A 27,163-nucleotide genomic window follows, 5' to 3' on the forward strand; every position below is an offset into this window, starting at 1 on the left:
ATAATCTTGATATCAAAGTGATCTCAGATAAGCAATGAAGCAATAATCCCATAGAATTGTGTACATTACCTCTGAAGTTCCCGTGCTGTAGATGGGTCTGGTCTGTCCTCTGGGAATCCAGTGGAGAAAGACAGCCTGTGGTGTTCTGATTCCCAGATTATATTCATGCAGGAATGCTTTGCTCCTCCCCCTGGGTGGAGCATCTCACAATGGGATGATGTCATTTTATCAGTCCTGCAGTGAGACTCAATGGCCCATTAACAGAAGATATCCCCCTGGAGGAAGGATGGGTGGTGGAAGAGATAAAGAACACTGCCCCACCTGGTTTTAACTGCTGGCCCATTAACAGATGACATCCCCCCAGTTATGAGGGATGGGTGATGAAAGAGATAAAGAAACCTGCTCCTCTAGTTTTTAACAGATGGTGAGAGAATACATGCTTTTGGTTGAATCTTGCATTGCAACCCAGGACATGGGGTACATAAAAATTTTAGACCACCAAAATCTGGCCCTGAAAATGCCTCCCAGGAGTTCTAGTTCCATCTCTGTTCTCTCCCTTTTGGTGTTCAGGCTTTCACCCCTGTCCCAGCTGCTGGGGGTCACACTTGTACTGTGGGTCCCCTGTCCACTCGGTCCCTGACCTCTTCTTGCTGCTGTGAGTGCCAGGAATTTGAAAACTTCCTCCCATTTCCATCTCCCCACTTAGGGATTCTGGAAGTTTTTGGGGTCCCAGGGTCCCTGCTCCCCTTATTCCCTTCTTGGGGGGGCAGGGGGTCCAATGAATCCCCCCTGCCCCTCTCTATGCAATTGAGGGTCCCACGAATCACGGCGCTCCTCCTCTCTGGGCTCCCCACTTTGGGGTCCTGGGGGACACAGGGCTCTGCTCCTCCAGGCTGCCGCTGCCAGCAGCTGCCACTGGGAACCCCAAATGTCTCCCTAAAGGACATTTTCTTCTCAGCCTTGGTGTTCTTCATTCTCCAACAATCACCCCCAAAAACCCAACCCAGGAAGCCCCCAGGATATCTGGGCCGAGCTCCCCCTCCCTGGTCACCTGTGGGATAGGGGGGGTGTTGATCCCATGGATGGGGGGGCTGTGAATTCAGGGAGTGAATCCCAGTTCGACTGGGATATGCTGGACCTGAGATCATACTGGGATAACAAGCACCTAACTGGGATTACAAGGACTGTCTGGGAATGTCTATGGACATGCTGAGGGCAGCTGGGATATACTGGGAGTGTCTGTGATCATACTGGGGATGACTGAAAACACACTGGGAACAATGGGAACCATGCTGGGGACAACTGGGAGCAACTGGGAGTGACTGGGTCTGCACTGGGGGCAACTCCAGCTGGGCATGACTGGGACCATGCAGGGAGCAGCTGGGATCATCTGGGGAGCAACTGGAACTATACTGGGGCCAACTGGGTGCAACTGGAATCACTCTGGGAGGAACAGGGAGCAACTGGAACCATCCTGAGGGAAACTGGCATCCTACTGGGATCACAGTGGGAGCAGTTGGGCCATGCTGGGCAAGACTGGGACCATACTGGCAGCAACTGGGACTGCACTCAGCGTGACTGGGAGTGGCTGGGAGCAACTGGGATCAGCCTGGAAGCACCTGAGGAGTGACTAGGAGCAACTTGGATATACTGGGAGAGACTGAAACCACAGTGCAGGTAAATGGGAACAACTGGAACCATGCTGGATAATCCTGGGAGCAGCTGTGCCCATGCTGGGTCATACTGGGATCCTACTGGAACTAGCTGGGATCATACTGGGAGTGACTGCAAAGGTGCTGGCTGGGACTGGAACCATGCTGGAGGTGACTGGGAGCAACTGGGCCCATCCTGGGAGTGACAGGGAGTCACTCTGGCCATGACTGGAATCATACTGGGAGGGCCTGGGTGTGACTGGAACCATACTAGGGGTGGCTGGGTGCAACAGCTCATACTGGGGGTGACTGAGATTGTAGTGGGAGTGACTGGGATCATTCTGGAAGTGCTTTTCTGTAGATCTTCTGTCTTTCTGGTCTCTTTTTATTCTCCTTCCTATCCTACGTACCTGGAATATTTTTGGATACCTTAATGTTACCCAAAATCTTAAGGGTTAACACTTTTTAGGTTAAATGAGCTAAGTTTGCAAAGTTAAGGCTATGGTAAGAGTTCTTTGTGCAGTTGGATGTTGTATTAAACCCTTTGCCATAGTTCCTTGATTGTCTGTATTTCGTCAGTTAAATTTTGTGTCATTTTGACCTCTTAGCTCAGTTGGTCAGAGCATGGTGCCAGTATCACCGAGGTTGTGGGTTCAATCCTTGTGGGGCCATTATATTAAGAGCTGGACTTGATGGTCCTTGTGGGTCCCTTCCTACCAAGAATATTCTTTGCATCTGTCCATGCTGAGAAGATCTGGTTGTTGTTTCTCCTGTGCACCAAACTCAAGCACAGGAACCTTTGGTTACCACCAGCATTGAAGTGTTCTGGGGTGTTACAGCCCTGCAGGCTCACAGTGGCCTCTTGTTTCCATAAGGCTTCAGACTGTCCCACTGGTCCCTTGGTTCCATGGGCCCAAGAGTGCCACAACGATCCCCTTGGTTCCACAACTTCCCATGGTGTCACACTGGCCCCTTGGTTCCAGAAGGATCTGGAGTGTCACACAGGTTTATGGCATTTGTCCTTGCTGCCCCTCACATCCCACTGCCCCACAAAGAGCCCCGAGCCACCCGTGAGGGACAGGCCCTGCTGGGCCAGGCCTGGGCTCAGGGCTTGGCCTTTCTGCTTCCTCCAACCCAGCCAGGGCTGGCTCAGCATTGCAGTTCCCTGCTCAGAGCCTTTGGCTCCCGGCAATCCTGGCCTCCAGGATCTGATCTCACCAGTCCCTGGGGAGCCTTTGGCAGTCCCTGCCCTCAGTGGGGCCAATTGATGCTCCAAAGGACTTGGAGTTTTGCTTCTGACTCCTTGAGCAGCTTCATCAGTCTGAAGGAGGGACAAAGGAAGATCAGAGAAAGGAGAAGGAATCACGAGGTCAAGCACTCCCTGAATTCACAGCCCCCCCACTTATGGGATCATCACCCCCCATCCCACAGGTGACTGGGGAGGGGGAGCTCAGCCGAGACATCCTGAGGGGTTGGGTTTTTTGGGGCAGATGTTTGGAGAATGAAGAACTCCAAAGCTGAGTGGGAAATTCCCCTTGAGGGGCTACTGGGGTGTCCCAGCATCCCTAAGTGGGGAGATGGAAACAGGGGGAACTTTTCAGATTCCTGGCACACCCAGCACACTGGGCAGGGGAGGGACTGAGTAGACAGGGGACTCCCAGTACAAGTGTGACCCCCAGCAGCTGAGACAGGGGGGAGACTCTGAACATCAATAGGAAGAGAACAGAGATGGAGAACTCCTGGAAGGCATTTTCAGTGCTGAAGTTTGGTGGTCTAAAATTTTTATGGACCCCATGTCTTGGGTTGCAATGCAAGATGTAACCAAAAGTATGTATTCTATCAACATCTGTTAAAACCTGGTACAGCAGTTTTCTTTATTTCTTTCATCACCCATCCCTCATAACTGGGGGATATATTCTGTTAATGGGCCAGCCGTTAAAACCAGGTGGGGCAGTGTTCTTTATCTCTTCAACCACCCATCCTTCCTCCAGGGGGATATCTTCTGTTAATGGGCCATTGAGTCTCACTGCAGGGCTGATAAAATGACATCATCCCATTGTGAGATGCTCCACCCAGGGGGAGGAGTCAAGCATTCCTGGATGGATATAATCTGGGAATCAGAGCACCACAGGCAGTCTTTGTCCACTGGATTCCCAGAGGAGAGACCAGACCCATCTACAGCACCAGAACTTCAGAGGTAAGTTACAATCTTCAACAGGATCATTGCTTCAACAGAACCACATCTGTTTCTCCAGGAGTACTGCAGCCACCATTTAATCAGACTGCTATCAGCACCCTGACCAACGGGGTGTAAGGTTCCGACTCTGTTGGTGGGTTGCTTTTTGTTGTGGTTTTTTTTTTTTTTTGTACTGCGGCATTTTCATTTTCCTTTCTTTAGTAAAGAATTTATATTCCTTTGCCCATATTGTTACCTGAGTGCACTTTGGTTTCAAGATTATAATAATTCGGAGGGGATGGGATGCTTACATTTTTTATCAATTTCAGTGGTGATTTCTGCCTTCCTTAGCAAACTTCTTTCAAACTAAGTCACGTCAGAGGCCCAGGTGACTTCTAGAGATGGGCTTGGTAAGAGGGACCATCAAACTCAATGTGCTCATTCCTTGTTTTCTCTCAAACCAGGATTTCCCATTCCCAAACCTTGGCCAGATGGAGAAGCAGGCTGTGAGGAAGAGGAAGATGCCCCAGGACACGCAGGCAGGTGAGGAGGAAGTCAGTGCCCCTTTCCCCCTCTCTCCTGCTCCATCTCCCAGCCCAGCCTGGCCCATGGCTGCAGGACAACCCCGCTGCCGACGCCGTCCTGCCGGAGACGCACTGGGGAGATCTCCTTCCCCTTCCCTCTGGCACGGAGGCAAATCCCATCCTCTCCTTGTCCTTCCTCCCCCAGACAAGGAGCTGAGGATGGAGACCAGGGAGGACAAATCCCCACGGCAGAACCTCGTGGAAGAGGACAGTTTGAGTGGCTCCACAGCACAGGAGTCAAGCAGGTTGGAAAATCCCCAGAGATCCCTCAGGAGGAGGGGCTCCAAACCCATCTCAGGGTGCTCTGAGGAGGAAAGACCCACCCTGTGCTGGGAAGGCGGCCAGAGATCCAGCCAGGGCTCTGAGCTGGTGGTCCATGAGCAGCTTCAGGATGGGGAGAAGCCCTACAAGTGCTTGGAGTGTGGGAAGAGCTTCAGCCGGAGCAACAGCCTGATCCGCCACCAGATGATTCACACGGGGGAATGGCCCCACGAGTGTGGGCAATGTGGGAAGGGCTTCAGCTGCATCTCGCAACTCAACGTCCACCAGTGCATCTACACTGGGGAGAGGCCCTACGAGTGTCCCGAGTGTGGGAAGAGGTTTCAGAGGAGCTCCAATCTCGTCCTGCAGCAGCGGATTCACACGGATGAGAGGCCCTTCCGCTGCCCCTACTGTGGGGAGGGCTTCAAGCACAACTCCCACCTCATCACCCACCGGCGCATCCACACTGGGGAGAGGCCCTACACATGTGCACAGTGTGGGAAGAGCTTCACCCGGAGCTCTAACTTGACCAGACCAACGGAAGCACCAGTAAGGGAAGCCCTGCGATTGGTTCAAGTGCAGGGAGAGCTTTGTGCACTGCTCCAGCTTCATCTCACATTGGAAGACTGACATTGCGAAGAGACGTGGTGATCCATGTTCCCTGTTATCCATGCTGGGAACACACCTGTACCTTTTCCTGCCCATGGTAATGACATGATGTGGGATTAAAGAACATGAGAGTCTGGCCATGGTCCTGTCATTATATTCAATCCCATCTCAGGTCATTGCCAGGGGCAGGAAAAAGACTCCCTCTCTCTCACCAGAGTAGAAGGGTGTCCTTTCCTGGCAGGAGGAAATGCATGTCCAGGAAGAAACAGTCGGTGGCGGTTTAGTTTTCCTGTGAATGGTTTGTCTTATCCTTTCTGTTACCAAAATTGTTTCTGTTCATGTTTTTGCCTTATCTCATTGCTGTTCTCAATAAATTGTTCTTATCCCAGCCTGGGATCTTTGCCTTTTGTGCTTTCCATGGCAGGTGGGAGGGAAGCGAGCAGCAGCGCGGTTTCAGCAGGAGCAGGAAATTGGGGAATGCCATTCCTGAAGCCCAGCCCGTGGAAACCGAGCATCCCAGCTGGTGCCAGGCCTGGTTGCCATGGCAGCAGCCTTGGGAGCGGGTCCCTGGTTGGGGGCTGCGGGAACCTCTTCCCTCTGGTGCCCAGGGACAGGAGTGGAGGGAGCGGCTGGAGCTGAGGCGGGCAGGTTTAGGCTGGATGTGAGGAAAAGGTTTTTCCCGCGAGGCTGCTGGGGCACTGAACAGGCTCCCCAGGGAAGGCTCCCAGCTCCAGGGCTGGCTGAGCTCCAGCAGCGTTTGGCCAGCGCTGCCAGGCCCAGGCTGGGATTGTTGGGGTGTCCTGTGCAGGGCCAGCAGTTGGACTGGAGGATCCCCATGGCTCCCTCCCAACTCAGCCAATTCTGTGGCTCTGGGATCCCATGAGCCTGGGGATGGGACTGCAAATGGTTGCCATGGCAACGGGCTCTGGCTCCAGGCCTGAGCTGGTGTCCATGGCAACCAGCCCTGGCATGGGGTCTCCATGGAGCTGCCGAGGGACTCACCATAGCAACAGGGGCTGTGATGGTTGACATGGAACCTGACCATAACAATGGGGCAGATGTTGCCATGGGAACAGACCACAGCAGGGAGACAGCTCTGGCCAGGAGCAGCTCCTGAGCACAGCCCAGCAGGGCTGGGGCCCTGCCAGGGCAGCTCAGGGACACAGAGAGCAGGCCCAGACAGAGCTGCCAGTGGCTCAGCACTGGCAGGGGCTGTGGGATATGCCAGAGGGGGCTGTGTCACAGCAGCACCTCTGTGGCTGTGTCCTGGAGCCCCAGAGCAGCTGTGATGTCAGAAAGGGGCTGTGTGACAGCTCTGAGTGGGTTGTGTGAGGTCACAGATGGGGCTGTGACATGACAGAGTTTGTTGTGTGAGGTCACTGAGCAGCTACGGCATCATAGAGGGGACTGTGTGACATCACAGAGATGGCTGTGACATCATGGCATGGCTGTATGACATCATAGTGCCATGTGTGACATTGGCGGGCAGCAAAGAGTGGCGCCAATGGCGGGGCCGGAGGCGGCTCTGGGGGCGGGGCCGGGGCTGTGGGCGGGGCCGCAGCGGAGCAGCGCGATGGCTCCAGCGCTGGGGCCGGGGGCGCTCCCGGGGGGCGGCGAGAGGTGAGGGGGACCCCGGCACCGGGACTCTTTGATCGCCCATTCCGGAGCGCCGAGGGCCCCCTAAACCCCCATTCCTGGGCTCCGCCATCCCACCGAACCCCCATTCCCGGCCGTGGGTCCCACCCTGCACCCCCTTATCCGGCACCAGGAACGCCTGCACCCCTTTCCCGGCCATCCCGCCTCCCGCAGCCCCCAGAGCCCCCTTCTCCTTGACCCATTTACCCCCCGGACCCCTATTCCTGCCTCTCCCAGCAGCCAGCCCCTCCTTTCCTCAGCACTCAGGACACCCGGGACCCCTATTCCCAGCCATCCCGGCTTTCCCTGCCCTGTCCTGGCAATGGGGACAGCGGGGACGCTTGGAGCTCCCTTTCCTGGGTACAGGAACGCCCTGAACTCCAGCCATGCCACATCTAGCCAGCCCTAGCCTCCCCTCTTGTCACTCCTGGCATCCCCAAATGCCCTTCCCGGCGCTCCCCGTTCCCCCTTTCCTTCAGCCGTGACCCCCCCGATCCCAAATCTCCAAATGTCCCCCCAGTTCTCCTCTCCCTGCGTTCCCTGCACGCGGCGCTGTCGGAGCCCGGCCCGGGCTTCCCGCAGTCCATGTCCATGGGGTCCCTGGCTGGGATCCCCTTCCAGCGCCGCCGCAGCGAGCGGGGCCGGGCGGAGCCGAGCCGGGATCTTGGGATAGCCAGGGCTGGGATCTTGGGATAGCCAGGGCTGGGATATTGGGATAGCCAGGGCTGGGATATTGGGATAGCCAGGGCTGGGATATTGGGATAGCCAGGGCTGGGATCTTGGGATAGCCAGAGCTGGGATATTGGGATAGCCAGGGCTGGGATATTGGGATAGCCAGGGCCGGCACAAGGAGCGGCACCGGCACGGGGCCAGCGGGGAGCTGCAGATGCTGCAGCAGCGGCACAGCCAGAGCGGGGCTGAGCGGGGGGAGCCGGGGCTGGGGGATCTGTGGGGCTGCGATGGCAACTGTGGCACCGCCATGGGGATCCCTGAGATCCAGGCTGAGGGATTAACAAATTCCCTGGCTCACAGCTGCAGGGAATGTCTCCAGAAATATGTCAGATATGGGTGGGAGGCGCTGGAGTGTAAAGGTGGGGAGGGCAGAATTCCCATGGGAATATGGGAATGGGAATGTGGGATTTGGGAGGGCAAAATTTGTGACCGTGGGAATTCGCATGGAAATTCCATGGATGGATCTCAGACATCCCATTCCCGTGAGACCTCCACGGATGGATCCCACTGCTGTCCAATTCCCATGGGAATTCTGTAGATGGATCTCACTGCCATGTCATTCCCATGGAATTCTTTGGGCAGATCTCCCCATCCCACTGCCATGGGAGCTCCAATCCGGTTCCCCCCCAAACCCATCCTGGGGGTCACCCTGTTTTTTGCCCTCCCCACCACCCACAAGACTTCTGGGGGTCCCTCCCATTACCCACCCAGGCCCCCCAAACTCTTCCTGGTCCCTCTTCTTTCCCCCATAATGGGAATTCCTGGAAGTCCCCCCATGTCCTCTCCCCCAGGACTTTGGGGGTCCCACCCGACCTGTCCGTGCACCCCCAGATTTCTTCCACAGCCCCCCTGTGATGGTGGAGGGTGGGGGCCGAGTGCTGGTGCCCCCCTGCCTGCAGCAGATCCAGCGCTGAGGGCAGTTTGGGGGGTCCCTCAGCATTTGGGGTCCCTGGGATTTGGGGTGACCCCCCGGGCCCCCCAGGATCTCCCTGAACACGCTGACGCTGCCCGTGCGCAGTGAGAAGGTTCAAACCCGGCACGGGGTCCCCAGCACTGCCACCCGCATTGCCCAGGTACCCCCAAACCTGCCGAGAACCCCCAAACCCCCCGGGACACCCCAACCTCCCCTGATCCCCAACACAGCCCTGGATGTTCCAAAAACTCCCCAAAACCGCAAAACCCCATACAGACATTGAGAAGGTTCATATCTGTCATGGGGTCCCCATGTCCATCACCAGCAGGTTCCCCAAAACAGCCTTGAGATCCCAAATTCCACCCCCGGGATCGCCCAAATTCCCTCATCAGGACCCCTGTGAACCCCCTTGAGAACCCCCCAAAAACCACCATGGCCCCAAAAACACCCAGAACTTCTGAAAACCCCCAGGAACCTCTCATGAAGGTTTATACCGAGCACGGGATCCCCATGGACACCATCGGCATCACCCAGGTACCCCCAACCCCTCCCGGGACCCCCAACCCCTCCCGGGCTCCACTGCCGGAACCAACGGGAGCGGTGTTGCCCTTTTAAGAGGAGTTACAGTGGGACCCGACAACACCGGGGGCCCTTAAAGCGGCCATGGTAGAGAGAACCCCCAAAATTCATCCTGGGGGACAAAACATCCCCTACAGGGGATTGGGGTGGGGGCACCCCTAAAAATGTCACTTAAAGCCGTCATGATCCCCCCTCAAAAGGGGCTTGTGGGGCTGCGGCCGCACAAACACCATAAAATGGGGAGGAAAAAACACCCCTGTAGTGGTGGGATCCCCCCAAAAAACCTGAAAAGGAGAAAAACTCCTCTTGAGAGGGGCCTGAAGACCCTGGAAGGCCCTGGAAGAGGGACAAGATCCCCTCCTGTGCTGGGGCCTCCCCGAGCCGGGAACTCTCCCGTTCCTGCACTCGGGGGAGCCCCGAACGACGGCGGCTCCTGGGCTGAGCCCCCCTCAGCCGGGGCTGCGGGGGGAACTGGGGGGGCTGGGACGGGGCTTGGGGCTCCTGGGGTGAACTGGGGGACCCTCAGTGCTCCCACCTCCCCCTGTTCCCCTGTCCCGCCCCGTTCCCATTGTTCCCCCAAAGCTCCGCTGCCCCCAGCTCGGTTTGGGGGGGACCCAGCCCTTTCCCATCGTGTCCCGGCCCGGCCCCGCTCACCCGAGGGCTCCGAACCGCGCACAGGGACAGAGGAGGGACAGAGGAGGAGGAAGAGGAGGGGCAGAGGAGGAGGAAGAGGAGGAGCAGGAGGAGGAAGAGCTGGAGCAGGCAGAGGAGGCTCCACCTGCGCTCCCCGCTCTCTGCATCTGCAGCTCCTTCGGGACCATCGCCCCCCATCCCGCAGGTGCCTGGGGAGGGGGAGCTCGCCCCAAATACCCCGGGGCTCCCTGGCTTTGGGGTTTTTGGGGGGGATGTTTGGGGATGGCAGGGCTCCAGAGCCGAGCCGCAGATGCCCCTCGGGGGCACCCCGGGGGTCCCCGGGAGGTGTTTTTGGGGGGGTCCCGGTGGCGGTGGCGGCAGAGCCCCGGCAAAGGGGCCGGGGGGATGCGGGTCCGGCATGGCCGGGAAAGGGGTTCGGGGCTCCCGGTGCCGGCAGTGGCTGCTCCCAGCATGAGCCCAGTTGCTCCCCACGTGTGGCTCCAGTTTCCTCTGCGCCCCACGATAATCCAAATCACTCCCAGTCATTCCTTATTAGAGTACAATTTGTCTCCATTTTATCCCATTTTTCCACATTTTTATCCAATTTTTCCCCATTTTTATCCTATTTCTTTCCCATTTTTGCTCTATTTTTTCTAATTTTTATCTCATTTTCATATAATTTTCCCCTATTTTAATCCTATTTCTTATTTTTCCCTAATTTTTTCCCCATTTTTTTTCTTTTCCTCTCAATTTTCCCCTTTTTTATCTCATTTGTCCTCATTTTTTCCCATTTTTTTTTTCCTATTTTTCCTCCATTTTTACTCAAATCTTCCCCCATGTTTTCCTATTTTTCCCATTTTTTCCATTTTTAATCTATTATTTCCCCATTTTATGCTATTTTTGCTCCATTTTCTCCCAGTTTTTTCCCCATTTTTACTCCTATTTTCCCCGATTTCTTCCAATTTTCCCCCACTTTTGCCTCATCTTTACCTTTTTTTTCCTATTTTTGTCCCAGTTTTCCCCATTTCCCCCCTCTCCCATTTTTATCCTGGTTTTATCTTACTTTTCCACAATTTTATCCCAATTTTCTTCCATTCCTTTCTCCCATTTTTCCCATTTTTTCCCCCCATTTTGGCTCAATTTCTCCCCATTTTCCTACATTTTTACTGACATTTTTCTCACTTTTCCCCTATATTTTTGTAGTTTTCCCTAACTTTTCCCCATTCTTCCTCCATTTTTATCCTATTTTTCCCCATTTCCCCCTATCTTCCCCATTTAATTATCCCAAAAATTGAAATTTGGGGTAAAAAAAATAGAAGTTTTGGTGGGAAAAAGGGTGCTTCGGTGGCAAAATTCCATGAATTTAAATCACAGCTTTCCCATGATTTTTCCATGATTTTTCCATGATTTCCAGCCAGAAGGAGGTGTGGGATTCATCCCAATGTTCTGGAAGCTGGAAGAGGACCAAGCCATCAGTCTTCCAAAAAACCTGGAGCAGCTCATCCGCAATTCCACCTCTCCCCAGTCCCTGGATTCTCAGGTCTGGAAATTATTCTACGATCTCCCAGGTAGGCAATTCCTAAAATTCCATGGAAAAATGGGATAGGGGGATTTAATCCTGGTTTTTTCCTGATTTTTCCTATTTTTTTCCCATTTTTTATCCCCATTTTATCCTGATTCTTCCAGATTATTTTCCTCTTTCTTTTCCTCATTTTGTCCCAGATTTTTCCAGTTTTTTTCCCAATATTTTTTCCAATTTTTTCATTCTTTTTTTCCCCCATTTTTTTCTGTTTTTTCCTAGTTTTTTCCTAATTTTCCCTTGCTTTTTTTCTGATTTTTTCCCTCCTTTTTCTCCCAAATTTTCCCATTTTTTTTCCAGTTTTTTATCAAATTTTCCTGATTTTCCCTTGATTTTTCTCTCTTCTTTTCCCAAATTTTTTTATCTTTTCCCCAACTTTTTCTCAAATTTTTCCCTGATTTTTCTGTTTTTTCCCATTTTTTCCCTGATTTTTCCCAATTTTTTCCCTGATTTTCCCCCAATTTTTTCAATTTTTTTCTGATTTTTTTCAGGTTTTATTCCCTTTTTCTTTTCCTGATTTTTCTCTCATTTTTCACATTTTTTTTCCTGATTTTTCCCTCTGATCTGTCCCAATATTTCCCCATTTTTTCCAAATTTTTCCTAAATTATGCTTGTTCATTTCCTAAATATTTCCTGGCTTTTTCCCAATTTTTTTAACATTTTCCCAGGTTTTGTCCCCCAGGTTTTTTTCCTCATTTTTCCCTTGATTTTTTTTTCTCTGATTTTTCCCAATTTTTTCCACCATTTCTTTTCCTGATTTCCCCCCATTTTTCCCTGATTTTTCCCTGTATTTCTTAATTTTTTTACTGATTTTTCCTGTTTTTTTCCCAGGTTTCTTTTTTCTCTCTTTTCTTGATTTTACCCATTTTTTCCCAATTCTTTTCCAATTTTTTTCCCGATTTATCCTTTTTCCTTTCCCAATTTTTTCTGGCTTTCCCCATTTTCTTCCTGAAATTTTTCATTATTTTTTTCTGATTTTTTACAGATTTTTTTAATCCTTTTCCTGTTTTTTTTCCCTGATATTCCCCTGATCTTTCTGTTTTTTCACTTTTTTTTTTTCTGATTTTTTTGCAAGCTTTCTCAAACATTTTTGTTTTTTCCTTGATTTTTCAATTTTTTTTCCGAATTTTTTCTTGATTTCGCCTGATTTTTCCCAGGGTCTTTTTGGCTTTCTTTTCCTGATATTTCCCTGATTTTTCCCATTTTTTCACTTTTTTTTTTCCATGCCTTTCCTATTTTTTCCTGATTTTTCTATCTTCCTTTCCCATTTTTTTTCTAGCTTTTTCCCAATTTCTTCTCAAATTTCCCTGAGTTTTCCCTGATTTTTTCCGAATTTTTTTCCCATTATTTTTCTACTATTTTTAGATTTTATGCCTCTTTATTTTCCTGGTTTTTCCAAGTTCTTTCCCAGTTTTTCTCCTGATTTTCTCAGGTTTTTTTCCAATTCTTCCTGATTTTTCCTTCTTTTCCTATTTTGTCCTGATTTTTTTCCCCATTTTTCCTGATTTTTTTCAATATTTTTTCCACTTTCTTTTCCTGATTTTTTCCCCAATTTTTCCCATTTATTCCTTGACTTTTCTCTTTTTTTCCCAAATTTTTCCTGATTTTCCCTTTTTTTTTTTTTATTTCATCCTGGTTTTTTCTATTTTTTTCCCCTGATTTTTCCCTTCTATTTTCCTTTTATTGATCCTGCTTTTTTTCCCATTTTTTCCCCAATTTTCCAGTTTCCTTTACACTCCCAGTATCATCCCAGTCACTCCCAGTCTGATCCCAGTCACTCCCAGTCTGATCTCAGTCACTCCCAGTATGAGGCCAGTGGCCCCCAGTTGCTCCCTGGCAGTGCCAGTGTGACCCCAGTAGCCTCCAGTGTGATCCCTGGGACTCCCTGTCTCTCCCAGTATATCCCAGTCAGCCCCAGCACGCTCCCAGTCATTCCCAGCTCTTCCCAGTTGCTCTCAGCATGATCCCAGTTGTTCCCAGCCACTCCCAGTCAATCCCAGTATGATTCCAGTCACCCTCAGTGGGATCCCAGTCTCAGCCAGCAGGGACCCAGCTGCTCCCACTGTGATCCCAGTATGATCCCAGTTGAGTGTGATCCCAGAATAGTTGCAATTCTTCCCAGTTGCTACCAGTGTGATCCCAGTTGTCCCTGGAATAGTCCCAGTCCATCTCAGCATGGTCCCACTCACTCCCAGTTGCCTCCAGTGTCGTTCCAGCTGTTCCCAGTTGCTCCCAGCCACTCCCAGTCACTCTGAGTGCAGTCCCAGTTGCTGCCAGTATGGTCCCAGTCTTGCCCAGCATGGCCCAGCTGCTTCCACTGTGATCCCAGTTAGATCCCAGTTGCCCTCAGCGTGGTTCCAGTTGCTCCCTGTTTCTCCCAGTGTGATCCCAGTTGCACCCAGTAGCTCCAAGTATAGTCCCATCCCCTCCCAGCATGGTCCCAGTCACGCCCAGTTGCTTTCAGTTGTCCCCAGCATGGTTCCCGTTGTTCCCAGTGTGTTCCCAGTATATCCCAGTTGCTCTCAGCATGTCCATAGCCATTCCCAGACACTCCCAGTAACCCCAGTCAGGTGCTTGTTATCCCAGTATTATCTCAGTCACACCCAGTATATCCCAGTCCAGCATTCCCCAAATTCACAGTCCCCCACCCATGGGATCATCACCCCCCCATCCCAGCAATGACCAGGGAGGGGGAGCTCGTCCCAGATATCCTGGGGGGTCCCTGGGTTGGGTTTTTGGGGAGAATGTTCAGCGAATGAAGAACTCCAAAGCTGAGCAGAAAATGTCCCTTGGGGGGTCCTGGTGGCAGCTGCTGGCAGAGGCAGCCTGGAGGAGCAGAGCCCTGTGTCCCCCAGGACCCCCAGAGAAGGGGAGCGCCGCAATTCACAAGACCCTCAACAGCCTGGAGAGGGGTCAGGGGGGTCTCCATGGACCACCTGCACCCCCAAGAAGAGAATAAGGGGAGAAGGGACCCTGGGACCCCAAAAACCTCCAACATCCCTAAATGTTGAGACAAAAATGAGAGGAACTTTTTGGATTCCTGGCACTCTCAGAAGCAAGGGGAGGGCAGGGACCGAGTAGATGGGGGACCCACAGTACAAGCGTGACCCCCAGCAGCTGGAACAGGGGGGAACCCATGAACAGCAAAGGGGAGAGACCAGAGATGGGGAACTCCTGGGAGGCATTTTCAGGACTGAATCTTGGTGTTTAGGAGGTTTATATGGGCACAAGGTGCCCTGTGACTTCTAGAGAGGGCCTTGGGCAGGAGGAACCCCCTATTCCAATGTGCTCATGAATTGTATTTTTCCCCAAACCAGGATTTCCCATTCCCAAACCTTGGCCGGATGGAGGAGGAGGCTGTGAGGAAGAGGAAGACGTCCCAGGACACCCAGGCAGGTGAGGAGGAAGTCAGTGCCCCTTTCCCCCTCTCTCCTGCTCCATCTCCCAGCCCAGCCTGGCCCCCGGCTGCAGGACAACCCCGCTGCCGACGCCGTCCTGCCGGGGATGCACTGGGGGGATCTCCTTCCCCTTCCCTCTGGCACGGAGGCAAATCCCATCCTCTCCCTGTCCTTCCTCCCCCAGACAAGGAGCTGAGGATGGAGACCAGGGAGGACAAATCCCCACGGCAGAACCTCGTGGAAGAGGCCGTTTTGAGCAGCTCCACAATGCAGGAATCCAACGGGGAGGAAAAGCCCCAGAGATCCTGCAGGAGGAGGGGCTCCAAACCCAGCCCAGGGTGCTCTGAGGAGGAAAGACCCACCCTGTGCCGGGAAGGCGGCCGGAGATCCAGCCAGGGCTCTGAGCTGGTGGTCCATGAGCAGCTTCAGGATGGGGAGAAGCGCTACAAGTGCTTGGAGTGTGGGAAGAGCTTCAGCCACAGCAACAGCCTGATCCACCACCAGATGATCCACACTGGGGAATGGGCCTATGAGTGTGGGGAATGTGGGAAGGGCTTCAGCTTCAACTCTCAACTCATCATCCACCAGCGCATCCACACTGGGGAGAGGCCCTATGAGTGTCCCGAGTGTGGGAAGAGGTTTCACAGCAGCTCCAATCTCCTCAGGCACCAGCAGATTCACACAGATGAGAGGCCCTTCCGCTGCCCTGACTGTGGGGAGGGCTTCAAGCAAAACTCCCACCTCATCACCCACCGGCGCATCCACACTGGGGAGAGGCCCTATGAGTGTGGGGAATGTGGGAAGAGCTTCAGCCACAGCTCCAGCCTGACCATCCACCAGAGGACTCACACTGGGGAACGTCCCTATGAGTGTGAGGAATGTGGGATGACCTACAGCTGGAGGTCCAAACTGACGATCCACCAGATGATCCACACTGGGGAGAGGCCCTATGAGTGTCTCCAGTGTGGGAAGAGGTTTCAGACCAGCTCCAGCCTCCTCGAGCACCAGCTGATTCACACAGATGAGAGGCCCTTCCGCTGCCATGACTGCAGGAAGGGCTTCAAGCACAACTCCACCCTCATCAGGCACCGGCGTATCCACACTGGGGAGAGGCCCTATGAGTGTCCCCAGTGTGGGAAGAGCTTCAGCCACAGCTCTAACTTGACCAGACACCAACGGAGGCACCGGTAAGGGAAGCCCTGCGAGTGCCCCAAGTGCAGAAAGGTGTCCATGCGCTGCTCCAGCTCCATCCCCCATCAGAGGACCCACGTTGGGCAGAGCCCTGATGACCCACGTTCCCAGTGATCTGTGTTGGGAAGACACTGAGCTGGTGGTCATTTTGATTTGGCCCCAATTTTCTTTTGATTCATCTTCATCTATTTAAAACAGACAAAATTGGGGTAAAAGTCTACAGATTCATCAAAGGCATCTAAAACATCTCTTTTACTAGTGCTTGAAGGGAATCTGGTATTCAGGGAGGTAATGGGGAGGGTTTTGGGGGTATTTGGTATATTTGTCTTCATCTCTTGGCACGCAAGGAGATGAGCAAATTCTATCTGTCACCTCAAAACTACTCAGTGCCATTGAAATCTACTCAATCCCACCCAAAATTGCTGGATTCCACTGTCCTGCAGGGTGTGTTGCCTTAAGTTTTAGCTTTCATATTTTTCAAATTCTGCACTGCCTGAGTTTGTAGCTTTGAACTTCCTATTAAGTGTTAGTTAGCTCTCTTCACAGAGTAGGTAGACAAAACAATTCCTTTTCTAGCTTGATACCAAGGACAGTCATTATAAGTTCCATGTCCAAAAGTATGAACAAGTGTGGACTGAAGAGAGAAAACAGGAAGGATGGGACTTCATCATCTGAAGCTCTAATTGGACCATGAACCGAAATACAGAGATGGACCTAAACTTCTAAAAATATGCGACCTTGTGATCAGTTGTCCATTTGTGTGACATTTGTTTTTGGTCCATCTTGGGTGTAGCCCTGGCCAGGCTCTTGTTGTATCTTGTTGGCCAGGCACAAGTTGTATCCTTTAAGGCCTTTTAATAAACTTTATACTTAACTCTGTCCAGCCTCTGTTCTAGGTCAGCCTTCTAAAGGCATCAGGTGGAATGGGGTTGGAAGGGGATTGGGCAAAATGGGATGCAAATCAGGAGGGCTGAGATGGGTATTGGGTGAGATGGAGTTTGGGAGGTGTGAAATGAGGGAAATTGGTCTTGGGAAGGGGGTCTTGATGTCCAGCAGAGATGGGATGGGATGGGTTGGGGTTGGGATTTGGGATGTGGGGTTGTAAGAGACGGCCCGAAGATTCCCTCATCTGTCTCACAACCGTCTCAAGGACAGAGACTGAGACCCTGAATATCACAAGGGACTTGGTTTGGGGGTTTGGGCCTAGCTGAGATGGATGTTTGCTCAGTGATTGTTTGCAGGAGGTTGCACGGTACACTGCTCTCGTTCCTGCTGGTGAGCAGAGGCTTGGTAACCTGCACAACAGGTTTTCCACGACTCATGGCTCTCATTCCTGCTGGTGAGCAGAGGTTTGTGCCTGGTACCCGGTGCAATGGGTTTTCCACAACACCTTGTCCTTGTTCCTGCTGGTGAGCAAAGACTTGCAAGACATGGATCGCTCTGTACCCTACACCTGCTCCCTGCACAATGGAATTTCATCACAATGATCATCAATCTCCTCTGGTTTTGGCCCTGCGCCCCTCGCTTTGCAAAAGACTATAAAATTATACCCCAAACTCACCTTCCTTTGAGATCTCCCCAACGGACAGAAGACTCTGCGTCGTTGGATGGCTGAGTGGACTTCGACGTTGGTAGCTATAATCCCCTTACTCTCTTTTCCTTATGCCTTGCTTTCTCTTCTCTTTCCCTCTATCGCATATTAGTGCTGATGAGCACTCAATAAACTGTGTTTTCTTGTTTAAGTCCTTGGTTTGCTGATAATCTTTTGTACTCTAAGACCGGCTAAAAGAACCACGTCACGAATCCCACCTTGCGGATCGTGACATAAATTGGCGTCACGGACAGGATTCTGAGAGACAGAAGGGGTTGCAGGTTGTTGTGCAGTCTGTATCAGGGGAAGGACGTTTCGCTTCAGCCGCCCCTAGCCTGCCACGCTGGTGAGCAGTGTCTAGAAAGCAAGGGAGGCGACTCGAATTTCTCGCAAACTGCACACGCCCAGGTGAAAAGCACCCCTACACTCATTTGAGGGCTCTGTCTTCAGAATTTTACACGGGATCTTTGAGTACAAAAGGTGGGACTTACTGGTTTTTTATATGCTGACTGCTTGGTGTAGCGGAGAGACAACCTGAATTTTGAATAAAGGGGTGCCTCCCAAGCAGATTTGGTCTCTCCACCCACGGCAGGGGGGAACGCAGCGTTGGCTGCGTCTGATGTAGTGTGACTGAGTTTTACCTCCCTGTAGTGGTTCTGTGTACTGTTATGTGTTTTTGATGAATTTTGACTGCTTGGTGTAGTGAAGAGACAACTTGAATTTTAACATAAAGGGGTGCCTCCCAAGCAGATTTGGTCTCTCCACCCACGGCAGGGGGGATCGCAGCGTTGGCTGCGTCTGATGTAGTGTGAGTTTTACCTCCCTGTAGTGGTTCTGTGTACTGTTATGTGTTTTTGATGAGTTTTGACTGCTTGGTGTAGTAAAGAGACAACTTGAATTTTAACATAAAGGGGTTCCTCCCAAGCAGATTTTTGTCTCTTCATCCATACAGGGACGCGAAGGGTGACATGGCAAAGGCTGTGTCTGTGCGTAACTTAAGTCTTACCTCCCTGTAGTGGTACTGAACCCTTCACACACACTAACATGAGTGAACACTCTGAAAACTCTAGTAAAAAAGATAAAGCTGCATTCATTGCTTTGTTAGCAAAACACAATGCTAAGCCCTCCCCAGCTGGGGAAGAATGGGCTCAAAATAATTGGTTCAACCTGGAAAATGTAACTGATAGAATTTGCTCCCTGCAACATGAGGCAAAGTTCAAATTTGGCCATAATAAAACCATAATTTGTTCTGTATTGGGAGCTTGCCTTACGTCAGCTGTAGAGGCTCGCACGAGACGAAGGCAGGAAGAGAATGTAATTATACAATACCTACAAAATTTAGTTGAAAGTTTGAAAAATGAAATTAATTTCTTACAAACTGCTCTGAGTGAGGAGTGTGCCAAAAATTCACAGTCTGCTGATTCCTTTAAGGAGTCGTTGGAAAAAGAAACTCCTCAGATAAATCACATATATCCTCAAGCAGAATTACATTTGGTAAAAAATTGTGGCGAGAACTATTGCTCCCAAATAAGACCTTTGATTAAAACAGAATATAACTATATGTCGTGGTTTTAAACCACTAACTAAGAAAATTACTTACTTCTTGCTGTGAGATACGGATTAGAATAAGAGCAAAACAGGCATACAACTTAAAAGGGAAAAAAAAGAAAGTTTATTGACAAACCACAATAATAAGAACACCAGAATAAACTTCTAGAAAAACCTTTCCATCCCCTATCTACCCACTATTCCCTTGTTCACATGACAACAGAGACAAAAACTCTGGAACTCTGATGGTTAAAACAGTCCTAATTCTTGCTAGTCTTTTTACCAATCTTTATAGAGAAACAGAAGTTTCTTCCTGTTAATTTATGGAGTTTCTCACAAGAAAACTATTTTTATTATAGTTTTCTATTGCCGTAATGTTAGCTGCTCAGAGCTGCTATTATTAGAGTTCACTCCTCCCATTCTCACATCACTCTGAAGTGTGTATGGGCCATGCGTCTAGAGATAGCATTTTTAAGGATAAGTTATTCAAAGGCAAAAAAAGTCTTTTTCATCTGTTTCTGTGAGCTTCACCAGAAAACAGTTTTCTCATGGCCTCTCAGGGCTTCAAATCTCTCAACAGTTTTCTCATGGCCTCTCAAGGCTTTTAATCTCCCAGTACTTCACTATACTATAATTACTCTTTACTCAAATTTACACTTTGAACACTATTCCTCTCTAGATCTTATATCATGAATTAAAGGAGTTCTTTTCAAGACTTCATTGTCCATCTCCATAGTTTTAACAGGGAGATATTTCAGCTTAATTAAAGCATCTTCTTAATTCTCTACCTTCCTTGAAGCTTCTTTTCTATCCTGTCACTGGTAGTTTATAAAGTCTCTTTTCATGTTGATCTCTCTCTCTCTCTCTCTCTGGATAAAAAGATTAATCCGCAAGTCTCATCTGGGTAATGAAAGAGTTAACATCTTGCCCAGGCTTTTGTAGATGGTTCGAGGATCTCTGCCGAACAGGAGCTGGAGCCGTCTGTGATGGGAAGTTCCTCATGGCTGCTCTGGAGCGTGTGGTCGCTGTTCTAACCAGCTGCAAGTCCAGGGCCTCTCTCCTTCTTCACTGAGCAGTTTCTAGTGAATTAGTTACAGCAAAACCTGCAGCCGAGCCAGAGATCGGCTCGGCCTGGGCCCGAAGAAAACCTTCCCCAGGCCCCCCCATCTCCCGGCCGGGAGACGGGGCAGGCCCGGCCCCATCCCCGCCCGGCCGCATGGCCTGGGCAGGGACGGGAGGCCTGGAGCTCCGCCACCCTCCACAGCCAGAAAACAAAGAGCACCCAGAAAGCTCTGCTTTTACATTTTAAGGTAGGGTTCACAAGTTGATCCCACTTTTCAATGGCCTAAACTGCTGTCAATTCTCAGCAATGACCGATAATTGGTCAAGAGAAAAGACTCCAAGCACTTCCCAGCAACTCCAACTCCCTTAAAGGTAAAGTAACTCCATGACACTATGATGTCACTGCCCACTCTAGGATTTCATATCACCACCATGTGACTTGACAGCCTGTTCTGTGATGTCTCACAACCAACCAGTGATATCACAATCCACCCTGTGGTGGCTCTGTCATGTCACAACCTGCTCTGTGATGTCAGAATCCTTTCTGTAATGATGTACATTCGACCTCTGATGTCATAGTCATGTCTCTGATGTCACAACCCACTAAGTAACATCACCCAGCCCACTCTGTGATGTCATACAGCCACACTGTGACATCACACACCTCTTTCTGATGTCACAGGATCCCCTCTATGACGCTGTCGTTGCTCAGTGACCTCACACAACAAACTCTGGGATGTCACAGCCCTAGCTGTGACCTCACACAACCCACTCAGAGCTGTCACACAGCCCCTTTCTGACATCACAGCTGCTCTGGGGCTCCAGGACACAGCCACAGAGGTGCTGCTGTGACACAGCCCCCTCTGGCACATCCCACAGCCCCTGCCAGTGCTGAGCCCCTGGCAGCTCTGTCTGGGCCTGCTCTCTGTGTCCCTGAGCTGCCCTGGCAGGGCCCCAGCCCTGCTGGGCTGTGCTCAGGAGCTGCTCCTGGCCAGAGCTGTCTCTCTGCAGCGCTGCCCTTGCCAGGAGCTGCCTCTGGGCCAGGAGCCCGGCCCAGCTCAGCAGCACAGACACAGCACCAGCACTTTCATCACCCTCTCGGGCCTTTGGGGCTCTTGGCATCACACTCAGTCCCTCACAGTGTGCTTCAGAAACTCCTCAAGAGCTCCAAGTCAGATGGAAACACTGAAGTTTCTTGTAGTTGAAATGAGAGACACGAGTGAGAAAGCGTCCCCAGGTTCCAGGCAGAGCAGAAGACTGGAGGCCCTGATGGCAGCTGGGGACAAGCAAGGGAAAGGTGTCTGTGGTGCTGAGCAAAGCTGGATGTGTTTCAGGAATGGCAAGGGCCAAGGGCTGAGCCCCAGCCCCTGGCAAGGCAGATGCTGTCCCTCCCTCATTGCTCAGGGCTCTTCCCGGGCCACTGGCATGTGGGGATGTGCAATGCCAAGGGCAGCACCATGGGGCGGCCCCTGCCAGGCTGCTGAGCAGGGACAAGGAGGCAATGAGGCCCCAGGGCTGCCAGGGTCACTTGTCCCCTGCTGGCCTCAGGCCCAGGGCCAGCAGCCATGGCCAAAGGGCTGCACAAGTTGCCTCTGGCAGGGCCTTGCAGCTTCACAGCCCAGGGCCCTCAGCCTCTACCTGCTACTTATGTGATGAGGCCTCCAAATCCCATCCTGGGAGATTTTTGGGTCCTCTCCAAGGTCTGTGAAGATGGAAACACTGGTCAAAGTTATTTCCTCCCAGATCTTGCAATGACACAACAAGGATCAATATTTTTAAAGTGACTAAAAGTGGATTTGGATTTGTTAGAAGGAGGAAATATTTTACAATCAGAGTGGCACAAAACTGCAACTGCTTTTCCAGAGAAATGGATGCCCCATCCCAGAAATGCTCCAAGAGCAGGAGCTCTGTGCAACCTGACACAGTGAAAGCCCCTCCCCTCCCCAAGGATGGAATTCCTGTTGTGTGGGTTCTCTGATGTGCTGGGTGCCCTCACAACCCTCCTGGCCAGAATGTCTGCTGAGGGCCAGCCAGGCTGCTGCAGTGGCACTGACCTCACAGCCATCACCATTGCAGCCATGTCCCCTGGGCCTGGCTCTCCCCTTTCCTCTGCCCCTGCCTTGTCTCTGCTGGCATGAAGAGTTGTTTCATTATTATCTTGTCCCCAAGGTGCTGGGGCCAATTGCTTCCCAGTCAGGCTCCTGGAGCAGCAGTGGCTTTTCAGAGCCCAGCCAGAAATGAGCCCTGAAGCAGCAGCTCTGCAGTGCTGGCCACCAGGCCGGGGTGCCAAGGGAGCCTTCTGGCCATGGCCTGGAAGCAGCTGCTGCTGCCAAGGTGCCTTTGGTGCCTCAGGCTGTCCCTGGCACAGCTCCCAGCACGGCACTCTGCACTTGTGCCCGAGCCCTTCCCTGGCTTGGGGCTGGCCTGGGGCTTTTCCTGCAGCGGGATCTGCCCTGGGCATGGCACAGGAAAGGCAGTTCCTGCTGGAGCAGGAGGCTGTGCCTGGAATGAGCTCAAACAACTCCACCAAAGCCCTGTTTACTACAAAATTGCTTCCTAGAGCACTATAGTCTAATAATTGTTATAGCTCCTCTACTCTGGAGTAAATAACTCTTTTTTTTATTTACTCTGTGCTGTAAATAAATCTTGTTCAGAATCAGTCACAGTTGTATTTGTATAATATATCTGATATAATATATATATATATATATCTGTATAAGATATATATATATATTCCATTGTTAATCCTGTGGGACAAATTGCATTACGGTTCAGTTCCACCTGTCAAATATTTACACATAAACCTTTGACAAAGTCTGGGACTGGGATTGAGTCCAGCTGCTTTCAGTCTCCTCTCTTAGAAGGAATTTAAAAGTCGAGGCATCCCGGAGGTGTTTGAGGATCCCTGGTGACTGTTGGGTGTCATTTCTCCACCTCATGACCCAGCAGGGGTTTCTCCAATAAAGAAATAAAGTTTTTGCCTGCAGCTCCCACTCTGCCCGTGACAGGAAGCCCTGGGAGTGTCTGAGACATCCCGGCTCTTTGGCAGCCTGGGGACTCCTGGGATGTCACCGTGGAGCCCCCGGGAGTGCCTGTGACAGAGCGGTGCCTTTGCAGCCCAGGGTCCCCTGGAATGTCACCATGGAATTGCTGGGACTGCGTCTGAGCACACGGCTCTTCAGCATCCCCAGAAACCCCTGGGAGGTCTCTGTGGAGCCCCTGTCTGTGCCTGACTCAGACCTGGAGCCAGAGCCCATTGCCATGGCAACCATTTGCAGTCCCATCCCCAGGCTCATGGGATCCCAGAGCCACAGAATTGGCTGAGTTGGGAGGGAGCCATGGGGATCCTCCAGTCCAACTGCTGGCCCTGCACAGGACACCCCAACAATGCCAGCCTGGGCCTGGCAGCGCTGGCCAAACGCTGCTGGAGCTCAGCCAGCCCTGGAGCTGGGAGCCTTCCCTGGGGAGCCTGTTCAGTGCCCCAGCAGCCTCAGGGAAAAACCTTTTCCTCACATCCAGCCTAAACCTGCCCGCCTCAGCTCCAGCCGCTCCCTCCACTCCTGTCCCTGGGCACCAGAGGGAAGAGGTTCCCGCAGCCCCCAGCCAGGGACCCGCTCCCAAGGCTGCTGCCATGGCAACCAGGCCTGGCACCAGCTGGGATGCTCGGTTTCCATGGGCTGGGCTTCAGGAATGGCATTCCCCAATTTCCTGCTCCGACTAAAACTGCACTGCCGCTCTCTTCCCTCCCATCTCCCATGGAAAGCACAAAAGGCAAAGATCCCAGGCTGGAATAAGAACAATTTATTTAGAACAGCAACAAGATAAGGAACAAACAGGAATAGAAACAATTTGGATAACAGAAGGGATAAGACAATCTATTCACAGGGAAAACTATAATGCCACCAACTGGGTCTTCCTGGCCACGTATTTCCTCCTGCCAAGAAAGGACACTCTTCTCCTCTGGTGAGAGAGAGGGAGTCCTTTTCCCGCCCCTGGCAATGATCTGAGATGGGATTGAATATGACAGGGCCATGGTCAGACTCTCATGTTCTTTGATCTCTCATCATGTCATTGCCATGGGCAGGAAGAGGGACAGGTATGTTCCCAGCATGGATCCCAGGGAACATGGATCACCGGGTCTCTTCCCAATGTGGATTCTCCAAGGGGGGATGAAGCTGGAGCTGTGGAGAAAGCTCTTCCTGCACTTGGGGCACTGGCAGAGCTTCCTTTACTGGTGCCTCCGTTGGTGTCTGGTCAAGTGAGAGCTCTGGGTGAAGCTCTTCCCACACTGGGGACACTTGTAGGGCCTCTCCCCAGTGTGGATACGTTTGTGTGTATTGAGGTCGGACCTGTTTCTGAAGCTCTTCCCACATTCCCCACACTCATAGGGCCTCTCCCCAGTGTGGATGCGCCGGTGCCTGATGAGGTGGGAGTTTTGCTTGAAGCCCTCCCCACAGTCAGGACAGCGGAAGGGCTTCTCATCCGTGTGAATCCGCTGGTGCTGGACGAGACTGGAGCTGCTGTGAAACCTCTTCCCACACTCGGGACACTCATAGGGCCTCTCCCCAGTGTGGATGCACTGGTGGATGATGAGGTGGGAGCTGCAGCTGAAGCCCTTCCCACATTCCCCACACTTGTAGGGCCATTCCCCAGTGTGGATCATCTGGTGGCGGATCAGGCTGTTGCTCTGGCTGAAGCTCTTCCCACACTGCAAGCACTTGTAGCGCTTCTCCCCATCCTGAAGCTGCTCATGGACCACCAGCTCAGAGCCCTGTCTGGATCTCTGGCCGCCTTCCCGGCACAGGGTGGGTCTTTCCTCCTCAGAGCACCCTAGGATGGGTTTGGAGCCCTTCCTCCTGTGGGATCTCTGGGGATTTTCCTCCCTGTTGGATTCCTGCACTGTGGAGCTGCTCAGAACGGCCTTGTCCACGAGGTTGTGCCGCAGGGATTTGTACTCCCTGGTCTCCATTCTTAGCTTCTTGTCTGGGGGAGGAAGGACAAGGAGAGGATGGGATTTGCCTCCGTGCCAGAGGGAAGGGGAAGGAGATCCCCCCAGTGCGTCCCCGGCAGGACGGCGTCGGCAGCGGGGTTGTCCTGCAGCCGGGGGCCATGCTGGGCTGGGAGATGGAGCAGGAGAGAGGGGGAAAGGGGCACTGACTTCCTCCTCACCTGCCTGGGTGTCCTGGGGCATCTTCCTCTTCCTCACAGCCTCCTCCTCCATCTGAACAAGGTTTGGGAATGGGAAATCCTGGTTTGGGAGAAAACAATCAATGAGCACGTTGAGTTTGAAAGTCCCTCTGTCCAAATCCCTCTCTAGAAGTCACCGGGAATCTGGGGTATCTTGATTTAAAAGGAAAGGTGTTTACTAAGGAAAGGAGATGCCTCCATTGAAATTGATAAAAATGTAAGCAACAGCCCTTTCCAAATTATTATAATCTTGATTTCAAAGTGATCCCAGATAAAAATATAGGAATAACAGTTCTTTACTAAAGAAATTAAAATGAAAATGCAGCAGTACAATAGAAAAAAACCACAAAAAAACAGCACTCTGAGAGAGTCAGAATACAACCTGACACCCTGTTGGTCAGGGTGCTGGTAGCAGTCTGATTAAATGGTGGCTGCAGTCCTCCTGGAGAAACATATGTGGTTCTGTTGAAGCAGTGGTCCTGTAGAAGATTGTAGCTTACCTCTGAAGTTCCCGTGCTGTAGATGGGTCTGGTCTCTCCTCTGGGAATACAGTGGACAAAGACTGCCTGTGGTGTTCTGATTCCCAGATTATATTCATGCAGGAATGCTTGGCTCCTCCCCCTGGGTGGAGCATCTCACAATGGGATGATGTCATTTTATCAGTCCTGCAGTGAGACTCAATGGCCCATTAACAGAAGATATCCCCCTGGAGGAAGGATGGGTGGTGGAAGAGATAAAGAACATTGCCTCACCTGGTTTTAACAGCTGGCCCATTAACAGAAGATATCCCCCAGTTATGAGGGATGGGTGATGAAAGAGACAAAGAAAACTGGTCTACCAGGTTTTAACAGATGGTGAGAGAATACATGCTTTTGGTTACATCTTGCTTTGCAACCCAAGACATGGGGTCCATAAAAATTGTACACCACCAAAATCTGGCCCAGAAAATGCCTCCCAGGAGTTCTAGTTCCATCTCTGTTCTCTCCCTTTTGGTGTTCAGGCTTTCACCCCTGTCCCAGCTGCTGGGGGTCACACTTGTACTGTGGGTCCCCTGTCCACTCGTTCCCTGACCTCTTCTGGCTGCTGTGAGTGCCAGGAATTTGAAAACTTCCTCCCATTTCCATCTCCCCACTTAGGGATGCTGGAAGTTTTTGGGGTCCCAGGGTCCCTGCTCCCCTTATTCCCTTCTTGGGGTTGCAGGGGGACCAAGGAGACACCCTGTCCCTCTCTATACAATTGAGGGTCCCACAAATCATGGCGCTCCTCCTCTCTGGGCTCCCCACTTTGGGGTCCTGGGGGTCACAGGGCTCTGCTCCTCCAGGCTGCCTCTGCTGGCAGCTGCCACTGGGAACCCCAAATGTCCCCCTAAAGGACATTTTCTTCTCAGCCTTGGTGTTCTTCATTCTCCAATCATCACCCCGAAAAACCCAACCCAGGAAGCCCCCAGGATATCTGGGCCGAGCTCCCCCTCCCTGGTAACCTGTGGGATAGAGGGGGTGTTGATCCCATGGATGGGGGGGCTGTGAATTCAGGGAGTGAATCTCAGCTTGACTGGCATATGCTGGACCTGAGATCATACTGGGATAACAAGCACCTAACTGGGATTCCTAGGAGTGTCTGGGAATGGCTATGGACATGCTGAGAGCAGCTGGGATATACTGGGCGTGTCTGTGACCATATTGGGGATGACTGGGAACACACTGGGAACAATGGGAACCATGCTGGGGACAACTGGGAGCAACTGGGAGTGACTGGGTCTGCACTGGGGGCAGCTGGGCATGACTGCAACCTTGCTGGGAGCAGCTGGGATCATCTGGGAAGCGACTGAGACTA

The 27,163-nt window shown here is 51.8% G+C and overlaps 1 protein-coding gene across 1 annotated transcript; it reads left to right on the forward strand.

Annotated features, from left to right (window-relative positions):
- The first annotated feature begins 7,789 nt into the window (after positions 1–7,789).
- On the forward strand, positions 7,790–16,821 carry LOC111943011 (uncharacterized). The gene is made up of 4 exons (XM_086874837.1): positions 7,790–9,979; positions 11,189–11,342; positions 14,671–14,749; positions 14,936–16,821. Exons 1-4 carry the CDS (start codon positions 9,306–9,308, stop codon positions 15,940–15,942), a joined length of 1,914 nt encoding a protein of 637 aa, XP_086730963.1. The 5' UTR covers positions 7,790–9,305; the 3' UTR covers positions 15,943–16,821.
- Positions 16,822–27,163: the final 10,342 nt, after the last annotated feature.

Source organism: Cyanistes caeruleus, unplaced genomic scaffold, assembly GCF_971803275.1.
Source record: "Cyanistes caeruleus unplaced genomic scaffold, bCyaCae1.hap1.1 HAP1_SUPER_30, whole genome shotgun sequence".
In the NCBI taxonomy this organism is placed as follows: domain Eukaryota; kingdom Metazoa; phylum Chordata; class Aves; order Passeriformes; family Paridae; genus Cyanistes; species Cyanistes caeruleus.